The 25,538-nt window shown below is 41.4% G+C and overlaps 1 protein-coding gene and 1 long non-coding RNA gene across 6 annotated transcripts in view; both read left to right on the top strand.

The window, feature by feature from the left end:
• Nucleotides 1-25,538, top strand: part of LOC149977354 (uncharacterized) — a 460,718-nt gene that overhangs the window by 369,049 nt on the left and 66,131 nt on the right. The window lies entirely within an intron of this gene.
• The window catches only part of LOC110492701 (transcription factor E3), a 91,335-nt gene continuing 65,954 nt past the window's right edge, over nt 158-25,538 (top strand). For 2 of the 5 annotated variants that reach the window (XM_036947813.2, XM_036947812.2), the window contains exons 1-4: nt 158-910; nt 18,958-19,071; nt 24,352-24,592; nt 24,783-25,007. In XM_036947813.2, the coding sequence (XP_036803708.1) occupies nt 762-910; nt 18,958-19,071; nt 24,352-24,592; nt 24,783-25,007 (729 nt within the window). In that variant the 5' untranslated portion in view covers nt 158-761. Of the gene's footprint in view, nt 911-1,288; nt 1,373-15,397; nt 16,347-18,957; nt 19,072-24,351; nt 24,593-24,782; nt 25,008-25,538 lie in introns of those variants that run through there. The other 3 variants (XM_090204040.1, XM_036947814.2, XM_090204041.1) reach the window with 2 other exon arrangements.

Here is a 25,538-nt window from a genome sequence, read left to right as displayed (position 1 = left end):
AATCTATGTTTAATCAGTAGGACCGACATAAAACAACATTTATTCCATGTTTAATCAATAGAACCTACATGAAAACAACATTTATTCCATGTTTAATCAGTAGGACTGCATCATAACAGCAGTAAATAAGAGGATATAGCTTCTGGTATAGTTTTGTGATTTGCGACCTTTGTGACAAGCAGATGAAATATTTGGTAAGTGGAAAACAAGCTCTAAACTGGCCTATATGCATTCGTGGATCTCTTTACGCAATCCTATAGGCTGAAGAACATTCTAGCCCTGCCTACCCACCCGTTCATTGGAAACCTGGCTTGTCCGTCAACGCTCGAACGATCCTTCGTTCAGTGTTGACAGAAAAAAAGCAATACGGACACTCCTTACCTGCAAGACCGATATGTTGTATCTTTTTAATTGGGTTAAACTTAGGTTAAGGTTATAGTTACGGTGAAGGTAAGAGTCGTTTTACAGGTCAGGAGTGTTCCTTGTAGCCTCTCTCCCAGGTTGACGTCGGCGAGGATTTCTCCTACTTTCACCCCACTTCTCGTAATAGAACGGTTAGCAGAATGATTTGATCACGACTCCCCCCGCAGCTACACGGAACGAACACTGCTCATTCATTACGGTGTTTGTGCGGTGATAGTCTCTTTCTCTCTGTCTCTCTCTCTCTCTCTCTTTCTGGATTTGAAGCTGCAGTATCGATTCTTCGACCCTGCTAAGATACTATCTTTGAATAGTAACTCAGGAACCGACTTGGTAGAGAAATGTCTACCTATAACGAGGGGCAGAACAGCGAGGAAACGGGGAGATTTGATTCATATCAAAATCGCGTTTTGGTACAGCGAGCACCTCACGAACAGCCGCAGACTGTGTTCGTCATTCTAGACACGGCCGAAGCTCTGAATTTGATCAGGTGAGTCAAAGATACACACACACCTATATATATATTTATATAAATAGATAGATGACAGCTATTTTATTCCGTTGGATATAGATTTCCATCTATTATCTCCCACTGGTCTACTTATAAAACCAGTAGAACTACTGGGCATTTTGACCTAATTTGTTGAGTAAATGTTCTGTGATGGCATCACTCTGATATATATATATATATATATGCAGCTCCAGTATCAGAAAGTAAGTTCTGGTAGACAGAAAGCTCTCTGTCTAAGCAAGGTAATTAATAGACACACACACACATGGGGGTCACTAATTCTGCTTAGATGAGTCATCTCCTTCAGCATTGGGCTTATCTGTTGTCTACTGGACAGGATGCCATGAATGACATGCTATCGGGGGCGGCAGGTAGCCTAGTGGTCAGAGCGTTGGGCTGGTAACTGGGATATTGCTAGATCGAATCCCCCGAGCTGACAAGGTAAAAATCTGTCGATCTGCCCCTGAACAAGGCAGTTAAACCCACTGTTCCTAGTCCGTCATTGTAAATGAGAATTTTGTTTTTAACTGACTTGCCTGGTTAAATAAAAGGTAAAATAAAAATCACAACCGTGTCAGAGGAAAGATGTGAACCACCAATACAGCAAGTGAAGAACAGTAACATGGAACATGGTGTCGTTCACTCCTGTGGAATTCATCAATAAAAGCAGTGTTCTACCGTGTAGCCTAATTCATTAGTAGGTGGCGTGGCAGACAGCCCTACTGGTTATCGTCTGAGATTGTTATGTAATGGAGGATTGCAGTTGGAAGCATTTCTTATTTTAAGATAAGATCATGAGGGGGGGGGGGTGGTGTAGTAGTAGTAGTAGCAGTATGTGTGCCTGTATACCAATTAGCTAATTAGCTGTTATAGTTGAAACGGACCTACTAAACTGTTGCTGTTATAGTTGAAACGGACCTACTACACTGTTCATGTTATAGTTGAAACTGACCTACTAAACTGTTCATGTTATAGTGGAAACGGACCTACTACACTGTTCATGTTATAGTTGAAACTGACCTACTAAACTGTTCCTGTTATAGTGGAAACGGACCTACTACACTGTTCATGTTATAGTGGAAACGGACCTACTAAACTGTTCATGTTATAGTGGAAACGGACCTACTAAACTGTTGCTGTTATAGTGGAAACGGACCTACTAAACTGTTGCTGTTATAGTTGAAACTGACCTACTAAACTGTTGCTGTTATAGTTGAGACGGACCTACTAAACTGTTCATGTTATAGTTGAAACGGACCTACTAAACTGTTGCTGTTATAGTTGAGACGGACCTACTAAACTGTTGCTGTTATAGTTGAAACGGACCTACTAAACTGTTGCTGTTATAGTGGAAACGGACCTACTAAACTGTTGCTGTTATAGTTGAAACGGACCTACTAAACTGTTGCTGTTATAGTTGAAACGGACCTACTAAACTGTTGCTGTTATAGTTGAAACGGACCTACTAAACTGTTGCTGTTATAGTTGAAACGGACCTACTAAACTGTTCATGTTATAGTTGAAACGGACCTACTAAACTGTTGCTGTTATAGTTGAAACGGACCTACTAAACTGTTGCTGTTATAGTTGAAACGGACCTACTAAACTGTTGCTGTTATAGTTGAAACGGACCTACTAAACTGTTGCTGTTATAGTGGAAACGGACCTACTAAACTGTTGCTGTTATAGTTGAAACGGACCTACTACACTGTTCATGTTATAGTGGAAACGGACCTACTACACTGTTCATGTTATAGTGGAAACGGACCTACTACACTGTTCATGTTATAGTGGAAACGGACCTACTAAACTGTTCATGTTATAGTTGAAACGGACCTACTAAACTGTTCCTGTTATAGTGGAAACGGACCTACTACACTGTTCATGTTATAGTGGAAACGGACCTACTAAACTGTTCCTGTTATAGTGGAAACGGACCTACTACACTGTTGCTGTTATAGTTGAGACGGACCTACTAAACTGTTGCTGTTATAGTGGAAACGGACCTACTAAACTGTTGCTGTTATAGTTGAAACTGACCTACTACACTGTTCATGTTATAGTGGAAACGGACCTACTAAACTGTTCCTGTTATAGTGGAAACGGACCTACTAAACTGTTCCTGTTATAGTGGAAACGGACCTACTAAACTGTTGCTGTTATAGTTGAAACTGACCTACTACACTGTTCATGTTATAGTGGAAACGGACCTACTAAACTGTTCCTGTTATAGTGGAAACGGACCTACTAAACTGTTCCTGTTATAGTGGAAACGGACCTACTAAACTGTTCCTGTTATAGTGGAAACGGACCTACTAAACTGTTGCTGTTATAGTTGAAACTGACCTACTACACTGTTCATGTTATAGTGGAAACGGACCTACTAAACTGTTGCTGTTATAGTGGAAACGGACCTACTAAACTGTTCCTGTTATAGTGGAAACGGACCTACTACACTGTTGCTGTTATAGTTGAGACGGACCTACTAAACTGTTGCTGTTATAGTTGAAACGGACCTACTACACTGTTCATGTTATAGTTGAAACTGACCTACTACACTGTTCATGTTATAGTGGAAACGGACCTACTAAACTGTTCCTGTTATAGTGGAAACGGACCTACTACACTGTTGCTGTTATAGTTGAAACGGACCTACTAAACTGTTCATGTTATAGTGGAAACGGACCTACTAAACTGTTGCTGTTATAGTGGAAACGGACCTACTACACTGTTGCTGTTATAGTTGAAACGGACCTACTAAACTGTTGCTGTTATAGTTGAGACGGACCTACTAAACTGTTCATGTTATAGTGGAAACGGACCTACTACACTGTTGCTGTTATAGTTGAAACGGACCTACTACACTGTTCATGTTATAGTGGAAACGGACCTACTAAACTGTTCCTGTTATAGTGGAAACGGACCTACTACACTGTTGCTGTTATAGTTGAGACGGACCTACTAAACTGTTGCTGTTATAGTTGAAACGGACCTACTACACTGTTGCTGTTATAGTGGAAACGGACCTACTAAACTGTTGCTGTTATAGTTGAGACGGACCTACTAAACTGTTGCTGTTATAGTTGAAACGGACCTACTACACTGTTGCTGTTATAGTTGAAACGGACCTACTAAACTGTTGCTGTTATAGTGGAAACGGACCTACTAAACTGTTGCTGTTATAGTGGAAACGGACCTACTACACTGTTGCTGTTATAGTGGAAACGGACCTACTAAACTGTTGCTGTTATAGTTGAAACGGACCTACTAAACTGTTGCTGTTATAGTTGAAACGGACCTACTAAACTGTTGCTGTTATAGTGGAAACTGACCTACTACACTGTTGCTGTTATAGTGGAAACTGACCTACTACACTGTTGCTGTTATAGTGGAAACTGACCTACTACACTGTTGCTGTTATAGTGGAAACGGACCTACTAAACTGTTCATGTTATAGTGGAAACTGACCTACTAAACTGTTCATGTTATAGTGGAAACGGACCTACTAAACTGTTGCTGTTATAGTTGAAACGGACCTACTAAACTGTTGCTGTTATAGTGGAAACTGACCTACTACACTGTTGCTGTTATAGTGGAAACTGACCTACTACACTGTTGCTGTTATAGTGGAAACTGACCTACTACACTGTTGCTGTTATAGTGGAAACGGACCTACTAAACTGTTCATGTTATAGTGGAAACTGACCTACTAAACTGTTCATGTTATAGTGGAAACGGACCTACTAAACTGTTGCTGTTATAGTTGAAACGGACCTACTAAACTGTTCATGTTATAGTGGAAACGGACCTACTGAACTGTTCATGTTATAGTTGAAACGGACCTACTAAACTGTTGCTGTTATAGTTGAAACGGACCTACTACACTGTTGCTGTTATAGTTGAAACGGACCTACTAAACTGTTCATGTTATAGTGGAAACTGACCTACTAAACTGTTCATGTTATAGTGGAAACGGACCTACTACACTGTTGCTGTTATAGTGGAAACTGACCTACTACACTGTTCATGTTATAGTGGAAACGGACCTACTAAACTGTTGCTGTTATAGTGGAAACGGACCTACTAAACTGTTGCTGTTATAGTGGAAACGGACCTACTAAACTGTTGCTGTTATAGTGGAAACTGACCTACTACACTGTTGCTGTTATAGTGGAAACGGACCTACTAAACTGTTGCTGTTATAGTGGAAACGGACCTACTAAACTGTTGCTGTTATGATTGAAACGGACCTACTACACTGTTGCTGTTATGATTGAAACGGACCTACTAAACTGTTCATGTTATAGTTGAAACGGACCTACTAAACTGTTGCTGTTATAGTTGAAACGGACCTACTAAACTGTTGCTGTTATAGTGGAAACGGACCTACTACACTGTTGCTGTTATAGTGGAAACGGACCTACTACACTGTTGCTGTTATAGTGGAAACGGACCTACTACACTGTTGCTGTTATAGTGGAAACGGACCTACTAAACTGTTGCTGTTATAGTTGAAACGGACCTACTACACTGTTGCTGTTATAGTGGAAACGGACCTACTACACTGTTGCTGTTATAGTGGAAACGGACCTACTACACTGTTGCTGTTATAGTGGAAACGGACCTACTACACTGTTGCTGTTATAGTGGAAACGGACCTACTACACTGTTGCTGTTATAGTGGAAACGGCCCTACTAAACTGTTGCTGTTATAGTGGAAACGGACCTACTAAACTGTTGCTGTTATAGTGGAAACGGACCTACTAAACTGTTATAGTGGAAACGGACCTACTAAACTGTTCCTGTTATAGTGGAAACTGACCTACTACACTGTTGCTGTTATAGTGGAAACGGACCTACTAAACTGTTGCTGTTATAGTGGAAACGGACCTACTAAACTGTTATAGTGGAAACGGACCTACTACACTGTTGCTGTTATAGTGGAAACTGACCTACTACACTGTTGCTGTTATAGTTGAAACGGACCTACTACACTGTTGCTGTTATAGTGGAAACGGACCTACTACACTGTTGCTGTTATAGTGGAAACGGACCTACTAAACTGTTGCTGTTATAGTTGAAACGGCCCTACTAAACTGTTCATGTTATAGTGGAAACGGACCTACTAAACTGTTGCTGTTATAGTGGAAACGGACCTACTAAACTGTTCCTGTTATAGTGGAAACGGACCTACTACACTGTTGCTGTTATGATTGAAACGGACCTACTAAACTGTTGCTGTTATAGTTGAAACGGACCTACTACACTGTTGCTGTTATAGTGGAAACGGACCTACTAAACTGTTGCTGTTATAGTGGAAACGGACCTACTAAACTGTTGCTGTTATAGTTGAAACGGACCTACTAAACTGTTGCTGTTATAGTTGAAACGGACCTACTACACTGTTGCTGTTATAGTGGAAACGGACCTACTAAACTGTTGCTGTTATAGTTGAAACGGACCTACTAAACTGTTGCTGTTATAGTGGAAACTGACCTACTAAACTGTTCATGTTATAGTGGAAACGGACCTACTAAACTGTTGCTGTTATAGTGGAAACGGACCTACTACACTGTTGCTGTTATAGTTGAAACGGACCTACTAAACTGTTGCTGTTATAGTGGAAACGGACCTACTAAACTGTTCATGTTATAGTGGAAACGGACCTACTAAACTGTTGCTGTTATAGTGGAAACGGACCTACTACACTGTTGCTGTTATAGTTGAAACGGACCTACTAAACTGTTGCTGTTATAGTGGAAACGGACCTACTAAACTGTTGCTGTTATAGTGGAAACTGACCTACTACACTGTTGCTGTTATAGTTGAAACTGACCTACTACACTGTTCATGTTATAGTGGAAACGGACCTACTAAACTGTTCCTGTTATAGTGGAAACGGACCTACTACACTGTTGCTGTTATAGTTGAAACGGACCTACTAAACTGTTGCTGTTATAGTTGAAACGGACCTACTACACTGTTGCTGTTATAGTGGAAACTGACCTACTACACTGTTGCTGTTATAGTGGAAACTGACCTACTAAACTGTTGCTGTTATAGTGGAAACGGACCTACTACACTGTTGCTGTTATAGTGGAAACGGACCTACTACACTGTTGCTGTTATAGTGGAAACGGACCTACTACACTGTTGCTGTTATAGTGGAAACGGACCTACTACACTGTTGCTGTTATAGTGGAAACGGCCCTACTAAACTGTTGCTGTTATAGTGGAAACGGACCTACTAAACTGTTGCTGTTATAGTGGAAACGGACCTACTAAACTGTTATAGTGGAAACGGACCTACTAAACTGTTCCTGTTATAGTGGAAACTGACCTACTACACTGTTGCTGTTATAGTGGAAACGGACCTACTAAACTGTTGCTGTTATAGTGGAAACGGACCTACTAAACTGTTATAGTGGAAACGGACCTACTACACTGTTGCTGTTATAGTGGAAACTGACCTACTACACTGTTGCTGTTATAGTTGAAACGGACCTACTACACTGTTGCTGTTATAGTGGAAACGGACCTACTACACTGTTGCTGTTATAGTGGAAACGGACCTACTAAACTGTTGCTGTTATAGTTGAAACGGCCCTACTAAACTGTTCATGTTATAGTGGAAACGGACCTACTAAACTGTTGCTGTTATAGTGGAAACGGACCTACTAAACTGTTCCTGTTATAGTGGAAACGGACCTACTACACTGTTGCTGTTATGATTGAAACGGACCTACTAAACTGTTGCTGTTATAGTTGAAACGGACCTACTACACTGTTGCTGTTATAGTGGAAACGGACCTACTAAACTGTTGCTGTTATAGTGGAAACGGACCTACTAAACTGTTGCTGTTATAGTTGAAACGGACCTACTAAACTGTTGCTGTTATAGTTGAAACGGACCTACTACACTGTTGCTGTTATAGTGGAAACGGACCTACTAAACTGTTGCTGTTATAGTTGAAACGGACCTACTAAACTGTTGCTGTTATAGTGGAAACTGACCTACTAAACTGTTCATGTTATAGTGGAAACGGACCTACTAAACTGTTGCTGTTATAGTGGAAACGGACCTACTACACTGTTGCTGTTATAGTTGAAACGGACCTACTAAACTGTTGCTGTTATAGTGGAAACGGACCTACTAAACTGTTCATGTTATAGTGGAAACGGACCTACTAAACTGTTGCTGTTATAGTGGAAACGGACCTACTACACTGTTGCTGTTATAGTTGAAACGGACCTACTAAACTGTTGCTGTTATAGTGGAAACGGACCTACTAAACTGTTGCTGTTATAGTGGAAACTGACCTACTACACTGTTGCTGTTATAGTTGAAACTGACCTACTACACTGTTCATGTTATAGTGGAAACGGACCTACTAAACTGTTCCTGTTATAGTGGAAACGGACCTACTACACTGTTGCTGTTATAGTTGAAACGGACCTACTAAACTGTTGCTGTTATAGTTGAAACGGACCTACTACACTGTTGCTGTTATAGTGGAAACTGACCTACTACACTGTTGCTGTTATAGTGGAAACTGACCTACTAAACTGTTGCTGTTATAGTGGAAACTGACCTACTACACTGTTGCTGTTATAGTGGAAACGGCCCTACTAAACTGTTGCTGTTATAGTTGAAACTGACCTACTAAACTGTTGCTGTTATAGTGGAAACGGACCTACTACACTGTTCATGTTATAGTGGAAACGGACCTACTAAACTGTTCCTGTTATAGTGGAAACGGACCTACTAAACTGTTGCTGTTATAGTGGAAACGGACCTACTAAACTGTTCATGTTATAGTGGAAACTGACCTACTAAACTGTTCATGTTATAGTGGAAACGGACCTACTAAACTGTTCATGTTATAGTGGAAACGGACCTACTAAACTGTTGCTGTTATAGTGGAAACGGACCTACTAAACTGTTCATGTTATAGTGGAAACGGACCTACTAAACTGTTGCTGTTATAGTTGAAACGGACCTACTAAACTGTTCATGTTATAGTGGAAACGGACCTACTAAACTGTTGCTGTTATAGTTGAAACGGACCTACTAAACTGTTGCTGTTATAGTGGAAACGGACCTACTAAACTGTTGCTGTTATAGTTGAGACGGACCTACTAAACTGTTCATGTTATAGTGGAAACGGACCTACTACACTGTTGCTGTTATAGTTGAAACGGACCTACTACACTGTTCATGTTATAGTGGAAACGGACCTACTAAACTGTTCCTGTTATAGTGGAAACGGACCTACTACACTGTTGCTGTTATAGTTGAGACGGACCTACTAAACTGTTGCTGTTATAGTTGAAACGGACCTACTACACTGTTGCTGTTATAGTGGAAACGGACCTACTAAACTGTTGCTGTTATAGTTGAAACGGACCTACTAAACTGTTCATGTTATAGTGGAAACGGACCTACTAAACTGTTGCTGTTATAGTTGAAACGGACCTACTAAACTGTTCCTGTTATAGTTGAAACTGACCTACTAAACTGTTGCTGTTATAGTGGAAACGGACCTACTAAACTGTTGCTGTTATAGTTGAAACGGACCTACTAAACTGTTCATGTTATAGTTGAGACGGACCTACTAAACTGTTGCTGTTATAGTTGAAACGGACCTACTACACTGTTGCTGTTATAGTTGAAACGGACCTACTAAACTGTTGCTGTTATAGTGGAAACGGACCTACTAAACTGTTGCTGTTATAGTTGAAACGGACCTACTAAACTGTTCATGTTATAGTTGAGACGGACCTACTAAACTGTTGCTGTTATAGTTGAAACGGACCTACTACACTGTTGCTGTTATAGTGGAAACGGACCTACTAAACTGTTGCTGTTATAGTTGAAACGGACCTACTAAACTGTTCCTGTTATAGTGGAAACGGACCTACTACACTGTTGCTGTTATAGTTGAAACGGACCTACTAAACTGTTGCTGTTATAGTTGAAACGGACCTACTAAACTGTTGCTGTTATAGTGGAAACTGACCTACTACACTGTTGCTGTTATAGTGGAAACTGACCTACTACACTGTTGCTGTTATAGTGGAAACTGACCTACTACACTGTTGCTGTTATAGTGGAAACGGACCTACTAAACTGTTCATGTTATAGTGGAAACTGACCTACTAAACTGTTCATGTTATAGTGGAAACGGACCTACTAAACTGTTGCTGTTATAGTTGAAACGGACCTACTAAACTGTTCATGTTATAGTGGAAACTGACCTACTAAACTGTTGCTGTTATAGTGGAAACTGACCTACTACACTGTTGCTGTTATAGTGGAAACTGACCTACTACACTGTTGCTGTTATAGTGGAAACGGACCTACTAAACTGTTCATGTTATAGTGGAAACTGACCTACTAAACTGTTCATGTTATAGTGGAAACGGACCTACTAAACTGTTGCTGTTATAGTTGAAACGGACCTACTAAACTGTTCATGTTATAGTTGAAACGGACCTACTAAACTGTTGCTGTTATAGTTGAAACGGACCTACTACACTGTTGCTGTTATAGTTGAAACGGACCTACTAAACTGTTCATGTTATAGTGGAAACGGACCTACTAAACTGTTGCTGTTATAGTTGAAACGGACCTACTACACTGTTGCTGTTATAGTTGAAACGGACCTACTAAACTGTTCATGTTATAGTGGAAACTGACCTACTAAACTGTTCATGTTATAGTGGAAACGGACCTACTACACTGTTGCTGTTATAGTGGAAACTGACCTACTACACTGTTCATGTTATAGTGGAAACGGACCTACTAAACTGTTGCTGTTATAGTGGAAACGGACCTACTAAACTGTTGCTGTTATGATTGAAACGGACCTACTAAACTGTTCATGTTATAGTTGAAACGGACCTACTACACTGTTGCTGTTATAGTGGAAACGGACCTACTAAACTGTTGCTGTTATAGTTGAAACGGACCTACTACACTGTTGCTGTTATAGTGGAAACGGACCTACTAAACTGTTGCTGTTATAGTTGAAACGGACCTACTACACTGTTGCTGTTATAGTGGAAACGGACCTACTAAACTGTTGCTGTTATGATTGAAACGGACCTACTAAACTGTTCATGTTATAGTTGAAACGGACCTACTACACTGTTGCTGTTATAGTGGAAACGGACCTACTAAACTGTTGCTGTTATAGTTGAGACGGACCTACTAAACTGTTGCTGTTATAGTGGAAACGGACCTACTAAACTGTTGCTGTTATAGTGGAAACGGACCTACTAAACTGTTGCTGTTATAGTGGAAACGGACCTACTACACTGTTGCTGTTATAGTGGAAACGGACCTACTACACTGTTGCTGTTATAGTGGAAACGGACCTACTAAACTGTTGCTGTTATAGTTGAAACGGACCTACTACACTGTTGCTGTTATAGTGGAAACGGACCTACTACACTGTTGCTGTTATAGTGGAAACGGACCTACTACACTGTTGCTGTTATAGTGGAAACTGACCTACTACACTGTTGCTGTTATAGTGGAAACGGCCCTACTACACTGTTGCTGTTATAGTGGAAACGGCCCTACTAAACTGTTGCTGTTATAGTGGAAACGGACCTACTAAACTGTTGCTGTTATAGTGGAAACGGACCTACTAAACTGTTATAGTGGAAACGGACCTACTACACTGTTGCTGTTATAGTGGAAACGGACCTACTAAACTGTTATAGTGGAAACGGACCTACTACACTGTTGCTGTTATAGTGGAAACTGACCTACTACACTGTTGCTGTTATAGTTGAAACGGACCTACTACACTGTTGCTGTTATAGTGGAAACGGACCTACTACACTGTTGCTGTTATAGTGGAAACGGACCTACTAAACTGTTGCTGTTATAGTTGAAACGGCCCTACTAAACTGTTCATGTTATAGTGGAAACGGACCTACTAAACTGTTGCTGTTATAGTGGAAACGGACCTACTAAACTGTTCCTGTTATAGTGGAAACGGACCTACTACACTGTTGCTGTTATGATTGAAACGGACCTACTAAACTGTTGCTGTTATAGTTGAAACGGACCTACTACACTGTTGCTGTTATAGTGGAAACGGACCTACTAAACTGTTGCTGTTATAGTGGAAACGGACCTACTAAACTGTTGCTGTTATAGTTGAAACGGACCTACTACACTGTTGCTGTTATAGTTGAAACGGACCTACTAAACTGTTGCTGTTATAGTGGAAACGGACCTACTAAACTGTTGCTGTTATAGTGGAAACGGACCTACTAAACTGTTGCTGTTATAGTGGAAACTGACCTACTACACTGTTGCTGTTATAGTTGAAACTGACCTACTACACTGTTCATGTTATAGTGGAAACGGACCTACTAAACTGTTGCTGTTATAGTTGAAACGGACCTACTACACTGTTGCTGTTATAGTTGAAACGGACCTACTAAACTGTTGCTGTTATAGTGGAAACGGACCTACTAAACTGTTGCTGTTATAGTGGAAACGGACCTACTAAACTGTTGCTGTTATAGTGGAAACTGACCTACTAAACTGTTGCTGTTATAGTTGAAACGGACCTACTACACTGTTGCTGTTATAGTGGAAACGGACCTACTAAACTTGTATTTTGTTACACTTTCAATGTCCACATGTTGTTGTATAAAAAGGCAAGTTGCGTAATGTGATTTAACTATGATGATTTACTGGGCTATAACTTTAGCTGTAATTCAGTAAACTCTTAACACGTCTTGAAAGTTACCCAATCTGTATTTTATGTTTTGAATGGGTTTTAAATTCCTGGACGGTTGTTATAACAGTGTGTGTGTGTGTGTGTGTGTGTGTGTGTGTGTGTGTGTGTGTGTGTGCCATGCGTGTGGACCTTGTGTCTGAGTGGAAATGACTCAGCAGAATTCTCCCTCTCAGCTCATTTTTATGGCTTCCTGTAGGTCACATCCCAAATTAAACCTTATTTCCTTTATAGTGCACTACTTTTGATGGTCTCTGATCTAAAGTAGTGCACTACTTATGATGGTCCCTGATCTAAAGTAGTGCACTATATAGGTGCCATTTGGGACAAAATTTCCTATCTACAGCCTGGTCTGGGATGAATGTAGATCTGCTGAGGGGTTGTTATTTAGTACTGTTTGACCAACTAAATGAAAACACATCTCCCCAATAACATCACACTGAGGGCATGTTGAGTGGACTATTCCTAGAATAACATCACACTGAGGGCATGTTGAGTGGAATAACATCACACTGAGGGCATGTTGAGTGGAATAACATCACACTGAGGGCATGTTGAGTTGACTATTCCTACAATAACATCACACTGAGGGCATGTTGAGTTGACTATTCCTAGAATAACATCACACTGAGGGCATGTTGAGTGGAATAACATCACACTGAGGGCATGTTGAGATGACTATTCCTATGATAACATCACACTGAGGGCATGTTGAGTTGACTATTCCTAGAATAACATCACACTGAGGGCATGTTGAGTTGACTATTCCTAGAATAACATCACACTGAGGGCATGTTGAGTTGAATAACATCACACTGAGGGCATGTTGAGTTGAATAACATCACACTGAGGGCATGTTGAGTGGAATAACATCACACTGAGGGCATGTTGAGTGGAATAACATCACACTGAGGGCATGTTGAGTTGAATAACATCACACTGAGGGCATGTTGAGTTGAATAACATCACACTGAGGGCATGTTGAGTGGAATAACATCACACTGAGGGCATGTTGAGTGGAATAACATCACACTGAGGGCATGTTGAGTGGAATAACATCACACTGAGGGCATGTTGAGTGGACTATTCCTACTATAACATCACACTGAGGGCATGTTGAGTGGAATAACATCACACTGAGGGCATGTTGAGTGGACTATTCCTACTATAACATCACACTGAGGGCATGTTGAGTGGAATAACATCACACTGAGGGCATGTTGAGTGGACTATTCCTACAATAACATCACACTGAGGGCATGTTGAGTTGACTATTCCTACTATAACATCACACTGACGGCATGTTGAGTGGAATAACATCACACTGAGGGCATGTTGAGTGGAATAACATCACACTGAGGGCATGTTGAGTGGAATAACATCACACTGAGGGCATGTTGAGTGGAATAACATCACACTGAGGGCATGTTGAGTGGACTATTCCTACTATAACATCACACTGAGGGCATGTTGAGTGGAATAACATCACACTGAGGGCATGTTGAGTGGAATAACATCACACTGAGGGCATGTTGAGTTGAATAACATCACACTGAGGGCATGTTGAGTTGAATAACATCACACTGAGGGCATGTTGAGTTGAATAACATCACACTGAGGGCATGTTGAGTTGAATAACATCACACTGAGGGCATGTTGAGTTGAATAACATCACACTGAGGGCATGTTGAGTTGAATAACATCACACTGAGGGCATGTTGAGTTGACTATTCCTACTTCCTTTACTTTATTATTATTATTATTATTATTATATATATATTTTTTAACTAGGCAAGTCAGTTAATAGCAAATTCCTATTTACAATGATGGCCTACCAAAATGCCTCCTGTGGGGTTGGGGGCTGGGATTAAAAATGTAAATCAATTTAAATAAACATATAGGCAGAAAACACACATCACGACAAGCCTATGTAACGGATGTGAAGTGGCTAGCTAGTTAGCGGTGGTGCGCGCTAATAGCGTTTCGATCGGTGAGACCTTGAAGTAGTGGTTCCCCTTGCTCTGCAAGGGCCGCGGCTTTTGTGGAGCAATTGGGTAACGATGCTTCGTGGATGTCAGTTGTTGATGTGTGCAGAGGGTCCCTGGTTCGAGCCCGGGTATGGGTGAGGGGACGGTCTAAACTTATATTGTTACACCTACTTTATTTTATCCCTTTGGAATGTTGACTGTAGTCTATTGTACTCATGTTCTCTATAGTCTACCGTGCTCGTGTCGACTGTAGTCTACTGTACTAGCAGCTGGTTTAACACATTGTTGTTTCTCTTTCTCTATTGTTTTTGTCGTTTTTTATATAATGGTACAAATTAGAGACATAACTAAATTACTAGGTTGGTACAGATTAGAAAGATAGCTAAATGACCAGGTTTATACCAAGAAAAACATATTCATTAATTGTTTTATTTTTGATCAATTAAAATAAGACCATAAGCACAGATAAAACAATGAGACAGATATTTCACCCCATGTATAAATGTGACGCATCCACTTCGCGTTTCCACTCACTACCCAATATGGCCCAGTGGCTGGCTGTAGGAGAATATGTATTTTGGCCAATATTCTGCTAATTTTCTCATTGATCAAAATAGTTTTCTGTTCCCAAAACTAAAATCTGTTCTGAACTGAGTGGACAAAGTTTTGTACACGACACTTTCCTAAAGTTTTAAAATGTTTTTGTAGTTATTTTTGGAGTGCAGAGGCACATTTGAGTTATTATTGCACATTTCGCAGAGTAGGCATTCCCTGACGGAAATATGCAGCTATATGCTAGGACGGGCCAAGAGGATCTCGCTAACTCGTGTCTGGTTATGACCCCCCCCCCCCCCGGTTCCCTGTTCTGCCCACTATGACTCATTTGTTCCCGTTTGAAACGATAGACCACTGTCCATCTTGGTTTAGGTATACAAATATTTTACTAATAGGCTCCATTTGGCAGGATTTCGTTTAGACTCGGTTATTTTAACGATAACATGTTATAATGTTTAATCTTCCTCCGTGTCTAATAACAGTAATATTGATACAATGTTTCCCCTGCCTACTGTGTTGTTACAATGTTTACACCACAATGTTCGCCAGTCATTACTCCCGTTAGGCTACAATATTACAACGTTTCATTCGACAGAGAGTTGGTGCGTGACTTATAGTAGTCCGGGTAGTAATGGGTTTAGTTCACTTTGCTTCCTATTTTTAGCAGCTCTACGGATGCCTGTCATTTTGTCGCGCTGGAGCCTAAGCAATTAATACGATGTAACAAGCCAATTTCTTTGGATACAAAGGGCGTTTTTTTAGATTTATTGTCTAATGGTCATTTGATCGCTGAGGCAAAAAAACAACATATTTTTGGTTGGGACCTAGTTGAATGTTGAGGAGGTTTCTATAAATGTTTTTTTTTCTCGGTTGAACCGTTGAGCGGCGCAGAAAGCTACATCCTCCTCTTTATGATGACAACATGGCTTCCTATTCTACAACATTAAAACAAAACGACATTATTCTCATTTTTCTGCATTAGTCTAATTGTGAGACTGAAATATTTCCCCACTAAGAACCGATTATGGAATTCCATTACTCGGGTTTGAAGCTAACGGGCTTTCAGTTATTTTTCTCCTGAAGGCAACGGGACTACTTATTCATTTATTGGTGAGTCGGATATATTATTGTTTTCATATTATAATAGTCATAAAGACTAATATGAGCTCGTATTTGGTTTGGTCGTCGCGGTGTCATTCGTCGGTGGTAATTCTAGAACAAGACATCTTGGCGGTGTTTCCGAATGTGTTTACATTCTGTGGACGTCTGCTTGGCATTCGGGGTTGGTGTTTATGGATCTATTTTTCATCCTCTCAGCCTAGGCTACTGACGAGACCTGCTATAATGTATATTAAACAAGAATATATATGTTACATTTTTACTGAATTACAGTTATATAAGGAAATCAGTCAATTAAAAAATAAATAATCTTATTAAGGCCCTAATCTATGGATTTTACATGACTGGGCAGGTGCGCAGCCATGGGGAGCCAGGAGGCCCAGCCATTCAGAATGAGTTTTTCCCCACAAAAGGGCTTTATTACAGACATAACTACTCCTCAGTTTCATCAGCTGTCCAGGTGGCTGGTCTCCCGCAGGTGAAGAGGCCGGATATGGAAGTCCTGGGCTGGCATGGTTACATGTGGCCCAGAGTTTTTAGTCTGGTTGAACTTATTGTAAATTCTCTAAAAAAACGTTGGAGGCGATTTATGGTAGAGAAATGAACATAAATTGTCTGGCAACAGCTCTGGTGGACATTCCTGCAGTCAGCATGCCATTTGCGTGCTCCTTCAAAACTTGAGAGATCTGTAGCCTTGTGTTGTGTGACAAAACTGTACATTTTAGTGGCCTTTTATCCCCAGCACAAGGTACACCTGTGTAATGATCATGCTGTTTAATCAGCTTATTTCCATACTTTTTTGCCCCACTGAATGTTACTGACCTGTAGTTGTATGTTACTGACCTGTAGTTGTATGTTACTGACCTGTAGTTGTATGTTACTGACCTGTAGTTGTATGTTACTGACCTGTATGTTACTGACCTGTAGTTGTATGTTACTGACCTGTAGTTGTATGTTACTGACCTGTAGTTGTATATTACTGACCTGTAGTTGTATGTTACTGATCTGTAGTTGTATGTTACTGACCTGACCTGTAGTTGTATGTTACTGACCTGTAGTTGTATGTTGTTGTATGTTACTGACCTGACCTGTAGTTGTTTGTTACTGACCTGTAGTTGTATGTTACTGACCTGTAGTTGTATGTTACTGACCTGTATGTTTACTGACCTGTAGTTGTATGTTACTGACCTGTAGTTGTATGTTACTGACCTGTAGTTGTATGTTACTGAGCTGTAGTTGTATGTTACTGACCTGTAGTTGTATGTTACTGACCTGTAGTTGTGTGTTACTGATCTGTAGTTGTATGTTACTGACCTGACCTGTAGTTGTGTGTTACTGACCTGTAGTTGTATGTTACTGACCTGTAGTTGTATATTACTGACCTGTAGTTGTATGTTACTGACCTGTAGTTGTATGTTACTGACCTGTAGTTGTATGTTACTGACCTGTAGTTGTATGTTACTGACCTGTAGTTGTATGTTACTGACCTGTAGTTGTATGTTACTGACCTGTATGTTACTGACCTGTAGTTGTATGTTACTGAGCTGTAGTTGTATGTTACTGACCTGTAGTTGTATGTTACTGACCTGTAGTTGTGTGTTACTGATCTGTAGTTGTATGTTACTGACCTGACCTGTAGTTGTGTGTTACTGACCTGTAGTTGTATGTTACTGACCTGTAGTTGTATATTACTGACCTGTAGTTGTATGTTACTGACCTGTAGTTGTATGTTACTGACCTGTAGTTGTATGTTACTGACCTGTAGTTGTATGTTACTGACCTGTAGTTGTATGTTACTGACCTGTAGTTGTATGTTACTGACCTGTATGTTACTGACCTGTAGTTGTATGTTACTGACCTGTAGTTGTATGTTACTGACCTGTAGTTGTATATTACTGACCTGTAGTTTTATGTTACTGATCTGTAGTTGTATGTTACTGACCTGACCTGTAGTTGTATGTTACTGACCTGTAGTTGTATGTTGTTGTATGTTACTGACCTGACCTGTAGTTGTTTGTTACTGACCTGTAGTTGTATGTTACTGACCTGTAGTTGTATGTTACTGACCTGTATGTTTACTGACCTGTAGTTGTATGTTACTGACCTGTAGTTGTATGTTACTGACCTGTAGTTGTATGTTACTGAGCTGTAGTTGTATGTTACTGACCTGTAGTTGTATGTTACTGACCTGTAGTTGTGTGTTACTGATCTGTAGTTGTATGTTACTGACCTGACCTGTAGTTGTGTGTTACTGACCTGTAGTTGTATGTTACTGACCTGTAGTTGTATATTACTGACCTGTAGTTGTATGTTACTGACCTGTAGTTGTATGTTACTGATCTGTAGTTGTCTGTTACTGATCTGTAGTTGTATGTTACTGACCTGTAGTTGTATGTTACTGACCTGTAGTTGTATATTACTGACCTGTAGTTGTATGTTACTGACCTGTAGTTGTATGTTACTGATCTGTAGTTGTCTGTTACTGATCTGTAGTTGTATATTACTGATCTGTAGTTGTCTGTTACTGATCTGTAGTTGTATATTACTGACCTGTAGTTGTATGTTACTGACCTGTAGTTGTATGTTGTTGTTGTGTTTCCAGTGTGGAGCCTCTCCTCCCTGAGTCGGGGATAGTAGCAGATATCGAGGTTGAGAGCATCCTCCCTTCAGACTCTGATACCTTCTACCAGCTGAAGAGCCAGCCCATCACTCTGAGGTGAATATATATGCACTCGCACACAGACTCTCTCTCACGCACGCACGCACGCACGCACGCACGCACGCACGCACGCACACACACACACACACACACACACACACACACACACACGGTTCTAGGTCAGACCAGATGCTATTTTCATGTCGGTCTATCCTCCCATTCTTGTCCTCCCCTCTCCATCATGTAGACGGAACTTGTCATTGCATGCTTAGCTCAATCCAATCAAAATGGATTTGTTCACATGCGCCGAATACAACGGGTGTAGACTTAACCGTGAAATGCTGAATACAACGGGTGTAGACTTAACCGTGAAATGCTGAATACAACGGGTGTAGACTTAACCGTGAAATGCTGAATACAACGGGTGTAGACTTAACCGTGAAATGCCGAATACAACGGGTGTAGACTTAACCGTGAAATGCTGAATACAACGGGTGTAGACTTAACCGTGAAATGCTGAATACAACGGGTGTAGACTTAACCGTGAAATGCTGAATACAACGGGTGTAGACTTAACCGTGAAATGCTGAATACAACGGGTGTAGACTTAACCGTGAAATGCTGAATACAACGGGTGTAGACTTAACCGTGAAATGCTGAATACAACGGGTGTAGACTTAACCGTGAAATGCTGAATACAACGGGTGTAGACTTAACCGTGAAATGCTGAATACAACGGGTGTAGACTTAACCGTGAAATGCTGAATACAACGGGTGTAGACTTAACCGTGAAATGCCGAATACAACGGGTGTAGACTTAACCGTGAAATGCCGAATACAACGGGTGTAGACTTAACCGTGAAATGCTGAATACAACGGGTGTAGACTTAACCGTGAAATGCTGAATACAACGGGTGTAGACTTAACCGTGAAATGCTGAATACAACGGGTGTAGACTTAACCGTGAAATGCCGAATACAACGGGTGTAGACTTAACCGTGAAATGCTGAATACAACGGGTGTAGACTTAACCGTGAAATGCCGAATACAACGGGTGTAGACTTAACCGTGAAATGCTGAATACAACGGGTGTAGACTTAACCGTGAAATGCTTCCTTACGAGCCCTTCGACGATGCAGAGTTACAGAATAATGGTAACACGAGGAATAAAATAAACCAGAATGAAGCTATATACAGAGGGTACCAGATCAATGTGCAGGGGTACGAGGTATTGCTTTACGAGCCCTTCAACGATGCAGAGTTAAAACATCGATAATAGAAAATAAAAATAGTAACACGAGGAAACAAGGAAATGATTCTCGTCACGATGGAGACAGGCAATCCAGGTTACTGTTGTTGTTCCTCTTGTCTAAACCCCTGGGGATTCCCACAGTGTATTCACAGTGACTCAGCGAGAATACACGACCACATCGAGGAAGATGAGAGGCAGTGTGTTCACAGTGACTCAGCAAGAATACACAGCCACATCGATGAAGATGAGAGGTTATTAGTCTTTAGTTGCTGTTTTTTTTAAACGAGAGAGAAGCTGTTAGGACATTCTCCAGTTGGGGTGTAGTAATGGTGGTATTTGTGTGACAATTGAAAGATAAATGTTTGATTCGATTGTTAATTGTAATTGTGTGCAGTAACAGTGTTGCTATCTCGATAGGGGAACATCAGACAGATTTATACATCTTCATTTCCACTTTGGAGAGGTTGTGTTCATTGCTGAAGGTTACAGTAGTAACTTCACACAAACCTTAGTCATGTTGATCTATATCTTGGAATCACACAACTTTAGATAGTCATGTTAGTTCAAGCATGATCATGTTTGTGGGAACTTCTGACTGGGAAAGCCCCCCCAGGGTGAAGGTAAGGTCACTTCTGACTGGGAAAGCCCCCCCAGGGTGAAGGTAAGGTCACTTCTGACTGGGAAAGCCCTCCCAGGGTGAAGGTAGGTGTAAGGTGACTTGGTTTGTAGTTTTGATTCCCTCGTCTCCTTATGTGTATCCAGGGGTGACTGAGGAAGACGTTAACAGCAGAGGGTGTAGGGTGTAGGGTTTAGGGGTTTAGTTCCTAGTGACTAATCTGGTATGGCTACTGGGTTTAGGGTTTTAGTTCCTAGTGACTAATCTGGTATGGCTACTGGGTTTAGGGTTTTAGTTCCTAGTGACTAATCTGGTATGGCTACTGGGTGTAGTGTTTAGGGTTTTAGTTCCTAGTGACTAATCTGGTATGGCTACTGGGTTTAGGGTTTAGGGTTTTAGTTCCTAGTGACTAATCTGGTATTGCTACTGGGTGTAGGGTTTAGGGTTTTAGTTCCTAGTGACTAATCTGGTATGGCTACTGGGTTTAGGGTTTTAGTTCCTAGTGACTAATCTGGTATTGCTACTGGGTTTAGGGTGTAGGGTTTTAGTTCCTAGTGACTAATCTGGTATGGCTACTGGGTTTAGGGTTTTAGTTCCTAGTGACTAATCTGGTATGGCTACTGGGTGTAGGGTTTTAGTTCCTAGTGACTAATCTGGTATGGCTACTGGGTTTAGGGTTTTAGTTCCTAGTGACTAATCTGGTATGGCTACTGGGTGTAGGGTTTAGGGTTTTAGTTCCTAGTGACTAATCTGGTATGGCTACTGGGTTTAGGGTTTTAGTTCCTAGTGACTAATCTGGTATGGCTACTGGGTGTAGGGTTTAGGGTTTTAGTTCCTAGTGACTAATCTGGTATGGCTACTGGGTGTAGTGTTTAGGGTTTTAGTTCCTAGTGACTAATCTGGTATGGCTACTGGGTTTAGGGTTTAGGGTTTTAGTTCCTAGTGACTAATCTGGTATGGCTACTGGGTTTAGGGTTTTAGTTCCTAGTGACTAATCTGGTATGGCTACTGGGTTTAGGGTTTTAGTTCCTAGTGACTAATCTGGTATGGCTACTGGGTTTAGGGTGTAGGGTTTTAGTTCCTAGTGACTAATCTGGTATGGCTACTGGGTGTAGTGTTTAGGGTTTTAGTTCCTAGTGACTAATCTGGTATGGCTACTGGGTATAGGGTTTTAGTTCCTAGTGACTAATCTGGTATGGCTACTGGGTTTAGGGTTTTAGTTCCTAGTGACTAATCTGGTATGGCTACTGGGTTTAGGGTGTAGGGTTTTAGTTCCTAGTGACTAATCTGGTATGGCTACTGGGTGTAGTGTTTAGGGTTTTAGTTCCTAGTGACTAATCTGGTATGGCTACTGGGTTTAGGGTTTAGGGTTTTAGTTCCTAGTGACTAATCTGGTATGGCTACTGGGTGTAGGGTTTAGGGTTTTAGTTCCTAGTGACTAATCTGGTATTGGTACTGGGTTTAGGGTGTAGGGTTTTAGTTCCTAGTGACTAATCTGGTATGGCTACTGGGTTTAGGGTTTTAGTTCCTAGTGACTAATCTGGTATGGCTACTGGGTGTAGGGTTTAGGGTTTTAGTTCCTAGTGACTAATCTGGTATTGGTACTGGGTTTAGGGTGTAGGGTTTTAGTTCCTAGTGACTAATCTGGTATGGCTACTGGGTGTAGTGTTTAGGGTTTTAGTTCCTAGTGACTAATCTGGTATGGCTACTGGGTTTAGGGTTTTAGTTCCTAGTGACTAATCTGGTATGGCTACTGGGTTTAGGGTTTTAGTTCCTAGTGACTAATCTGGTATGGCTACTGGGTTTAGGGTTTTAGTTCCTAGTGACTAATCTGGTATTGCTACTGGGTTTAGGGTTTAGGGTTTTAGTTCCTAGTGACTAATCTGGTATGGCTACTGGGTTTAGGGTGTAGGGTTTTAGTTCCTAGTGACTAATCTGGTATGGCTACTGGGTGTAGGGTTTAGGGTTTTAGTTCCTAGTGACTAATCTGGTATGGCTACTGGGTGTAGGGTTTAGGGTGTAAGGTTTAGGGTGTAGGGTTTATGGTGTAGGGTTTAGGGTGTAGGGTGACTAGTAGTGACTGATCTGGTATGGCTACTAGGACGATGACAGCAGAGAGTTAGACTCCCTGTGTGAAGCTACAAGGGTGTAGGGTTTAGTTGAGTTCTAGGGGCTTCCCAGTGAGTCACTCAGCAGGATGGAAATATACAGTATCTCTATGTAACTACAGAGTCTTGTGAAAATACTGTTCTGTACTTTCAGTTGACCTTGTGGAAACTGACTTGTAAACGTCACTGACCGGTTGCACTGCAATCTGAACCCCCGGACTTTAACTGCTACATATTGTACTGTCTACATAGTATCATCGTCGCTGCTATTTCAATTCACTGAGTTCTGCCTCTCTTCATCACGGAGACTGGGGTCTTGAGACAAACCTTCTGGTGCAGCGTTGACATTTTAACAGCCTCGACTGTAAATCCTGCTCTTATTTCACTGCACTGATGCTTATTTCACTGCACTGATGCGTATTTCACTGCACTGATGCTTATTTCACTGCACTGATGCTTATTTCACTGCACTGATGCTTATTTCACTGCACTGATGCTTATTTCACTGCACTGATGCTTATTTCACTGCACTGATGCTTATTTCATTGCACTGATGCGTATTTCACTGCACTGATGCTTATTTCACTGCAATGATGCTTATTTCACTGCACTGATGCTTATTTCACTGCAATGATGCTTATTTCACTGCACTGGTGCTTATTTCACTGCACTGATGCTTATTTCACTGCACTGATGCTTATTTCACTGCACTGATGCTTATTTCACTGCACTGATGCTTATTTCATTGCACTGATGCTTATTTCACTGCATTGATGCTTATTTCACTGCACTGGTGCTTATTTCACTGCACTGATGCTTATTTCACTGCACTGATGCTTATTTCACTGCACTGATGCTTATTTCACTGCACTGATGCTTATTTCATTGCACTGATGCTTATTTCACTGCATTGATGCTTATTTCACTGCACTGGTGCTTATTTCACTGCACTGATGCTTATTTCACTGCACTGGTGCTTATTTCACTGCATTGATGCTTATTTCACTGCATTGATGCTTATTTCACTGCACTGGTGCTTATTTCACTGCACTGATGCTTATTTCACTGCACTGATGCTTATTTCATTGCACTGATGCTTATTTCACTGCATTGATGCTTATTTCACTGCACTGATGCTTATTTCACTGCATTGATGCTTATTTCACTGCACTGATGCTTATTTCACTGCATTGATGTATTCTCAATGTATACATATTGTTTAATTTATGTTTTATATTGTATACAGTTTCTATACTGCCCCGTCCCCCTCCCCTTGCAGCCAGTCTCTGTCCTCCAATCAAATTGGGGACAATAAAGCTAAACATAGTGACGTGACTCTGTCTCCCCCCCCCTCTCTGCAGCGTGTCCCAACCCCCCTCTGACACGGCGTCTCCCTCCACCGGGTCGGTGATGACGTCCCGGGTGTTGATGAGGCAGGAGCTGATGCGCCAGCAGGCCAGGGACCAGGAGAGGAGAGAGGCCCAGCACCAGGTCTCCTCGGCCCAGCTACGCACCACCGACTCCTCCCCAGCCATCTCCATGGCCCCGGGGCATACCGGGGCCAGACCTCCCCCTGCTCAGGTCCCTGTGGAGGTCCTTAAGGTAGGTCATGCCCCAGCTGGAGCGCTCTGACCACTGCATTTTGGGGAGGACTAAGCTTACTTGTGACAACAAATGCTCTATCTGTTTGTGCTTATAAAACGGCAGTCTTTACAGTTCATTATAACCAGATTATAATGCGTTTTACCTGCGTTTGATCGTTGACTAATCTCACCATCTCTCTCTCCTGTAGGTTCAGACGCACCTGGAGAACCCAACATGGTATCACATCCAGGCCTCCCAGAGACAGCAGGTTAAACACTACCTCTCCTCCACCCTGGGGAACAAACTGACCAATCAGACGCTGGGCGCCTCCCCCTCGCCTCAGTCCGGCTCCGCCCCCTCTCTCCAGCCCGCAGCCAGTAGCTCTCCCAGCAGCCCGTTGGCTGTGCTCAGCCTGAGCTCCAACAAAGAGGAGGTACATCACCGTTTAGAAACCATAGAGATACAAAATGAATACTGTTCTGTTTTCATTCTGTGGTCTCGACATCTCTACGCAACCCTGTATAGGAAGTAGATGGGAGCTTGGGTTGAATTTGAATCCTGAAAAACCAGGGGGGAAAAAATTGCCTGTGTAAATACCATGATGAGGGAAAATAATGCACTTCACTGTTCAGCTGCTTCAAACATCTCTACACCGAAACAACAGTAGGTTTCCGTCAGCTGCTGTTTCCTAAATATTAGGTCATCTACATTTTATGTAGATTTTATTTTAAGTGGCTCTGGCTATGCGTGTCGTCTGCTAAATGATTAAAAAGTACACCTTTTTATTGTACCAGTATTAGATGTTATTATGAGTTACCAGCAGTTTATTTGGGTGTTCCTCCGTAGGTATTATACGCTGTCTTGGTCTTCCAGTTTTAAATTCAACAAAAGCTCCCCTGTAATAAAAAAAAATGGCATTCTGTTGTAGCCTCACTGTATGGTGGTCTGTCTGTCTGTCTGTCTG

This window comes from Oncorhynchus mykiss, chromosome 16 (assembly GCF_057628025.1).
Source record: "Oncorhynchus mykiss isolate SJ-2025 chromosome 16, ASM5762802v1, whole genome shotgun sequence".
Lineage (NCBI taxonomy): Eukaryota > Metazoa > Chordata > Actinopteri > Salmoniformes > Salmonidae > Oncorhynchus > Oncorhynchus mykiss.
The sequence above is the reverse complement of the archived record's forward strand: the minus strand, read 5'-3'. Positions and strand labels throughout refer to the sequence as shown.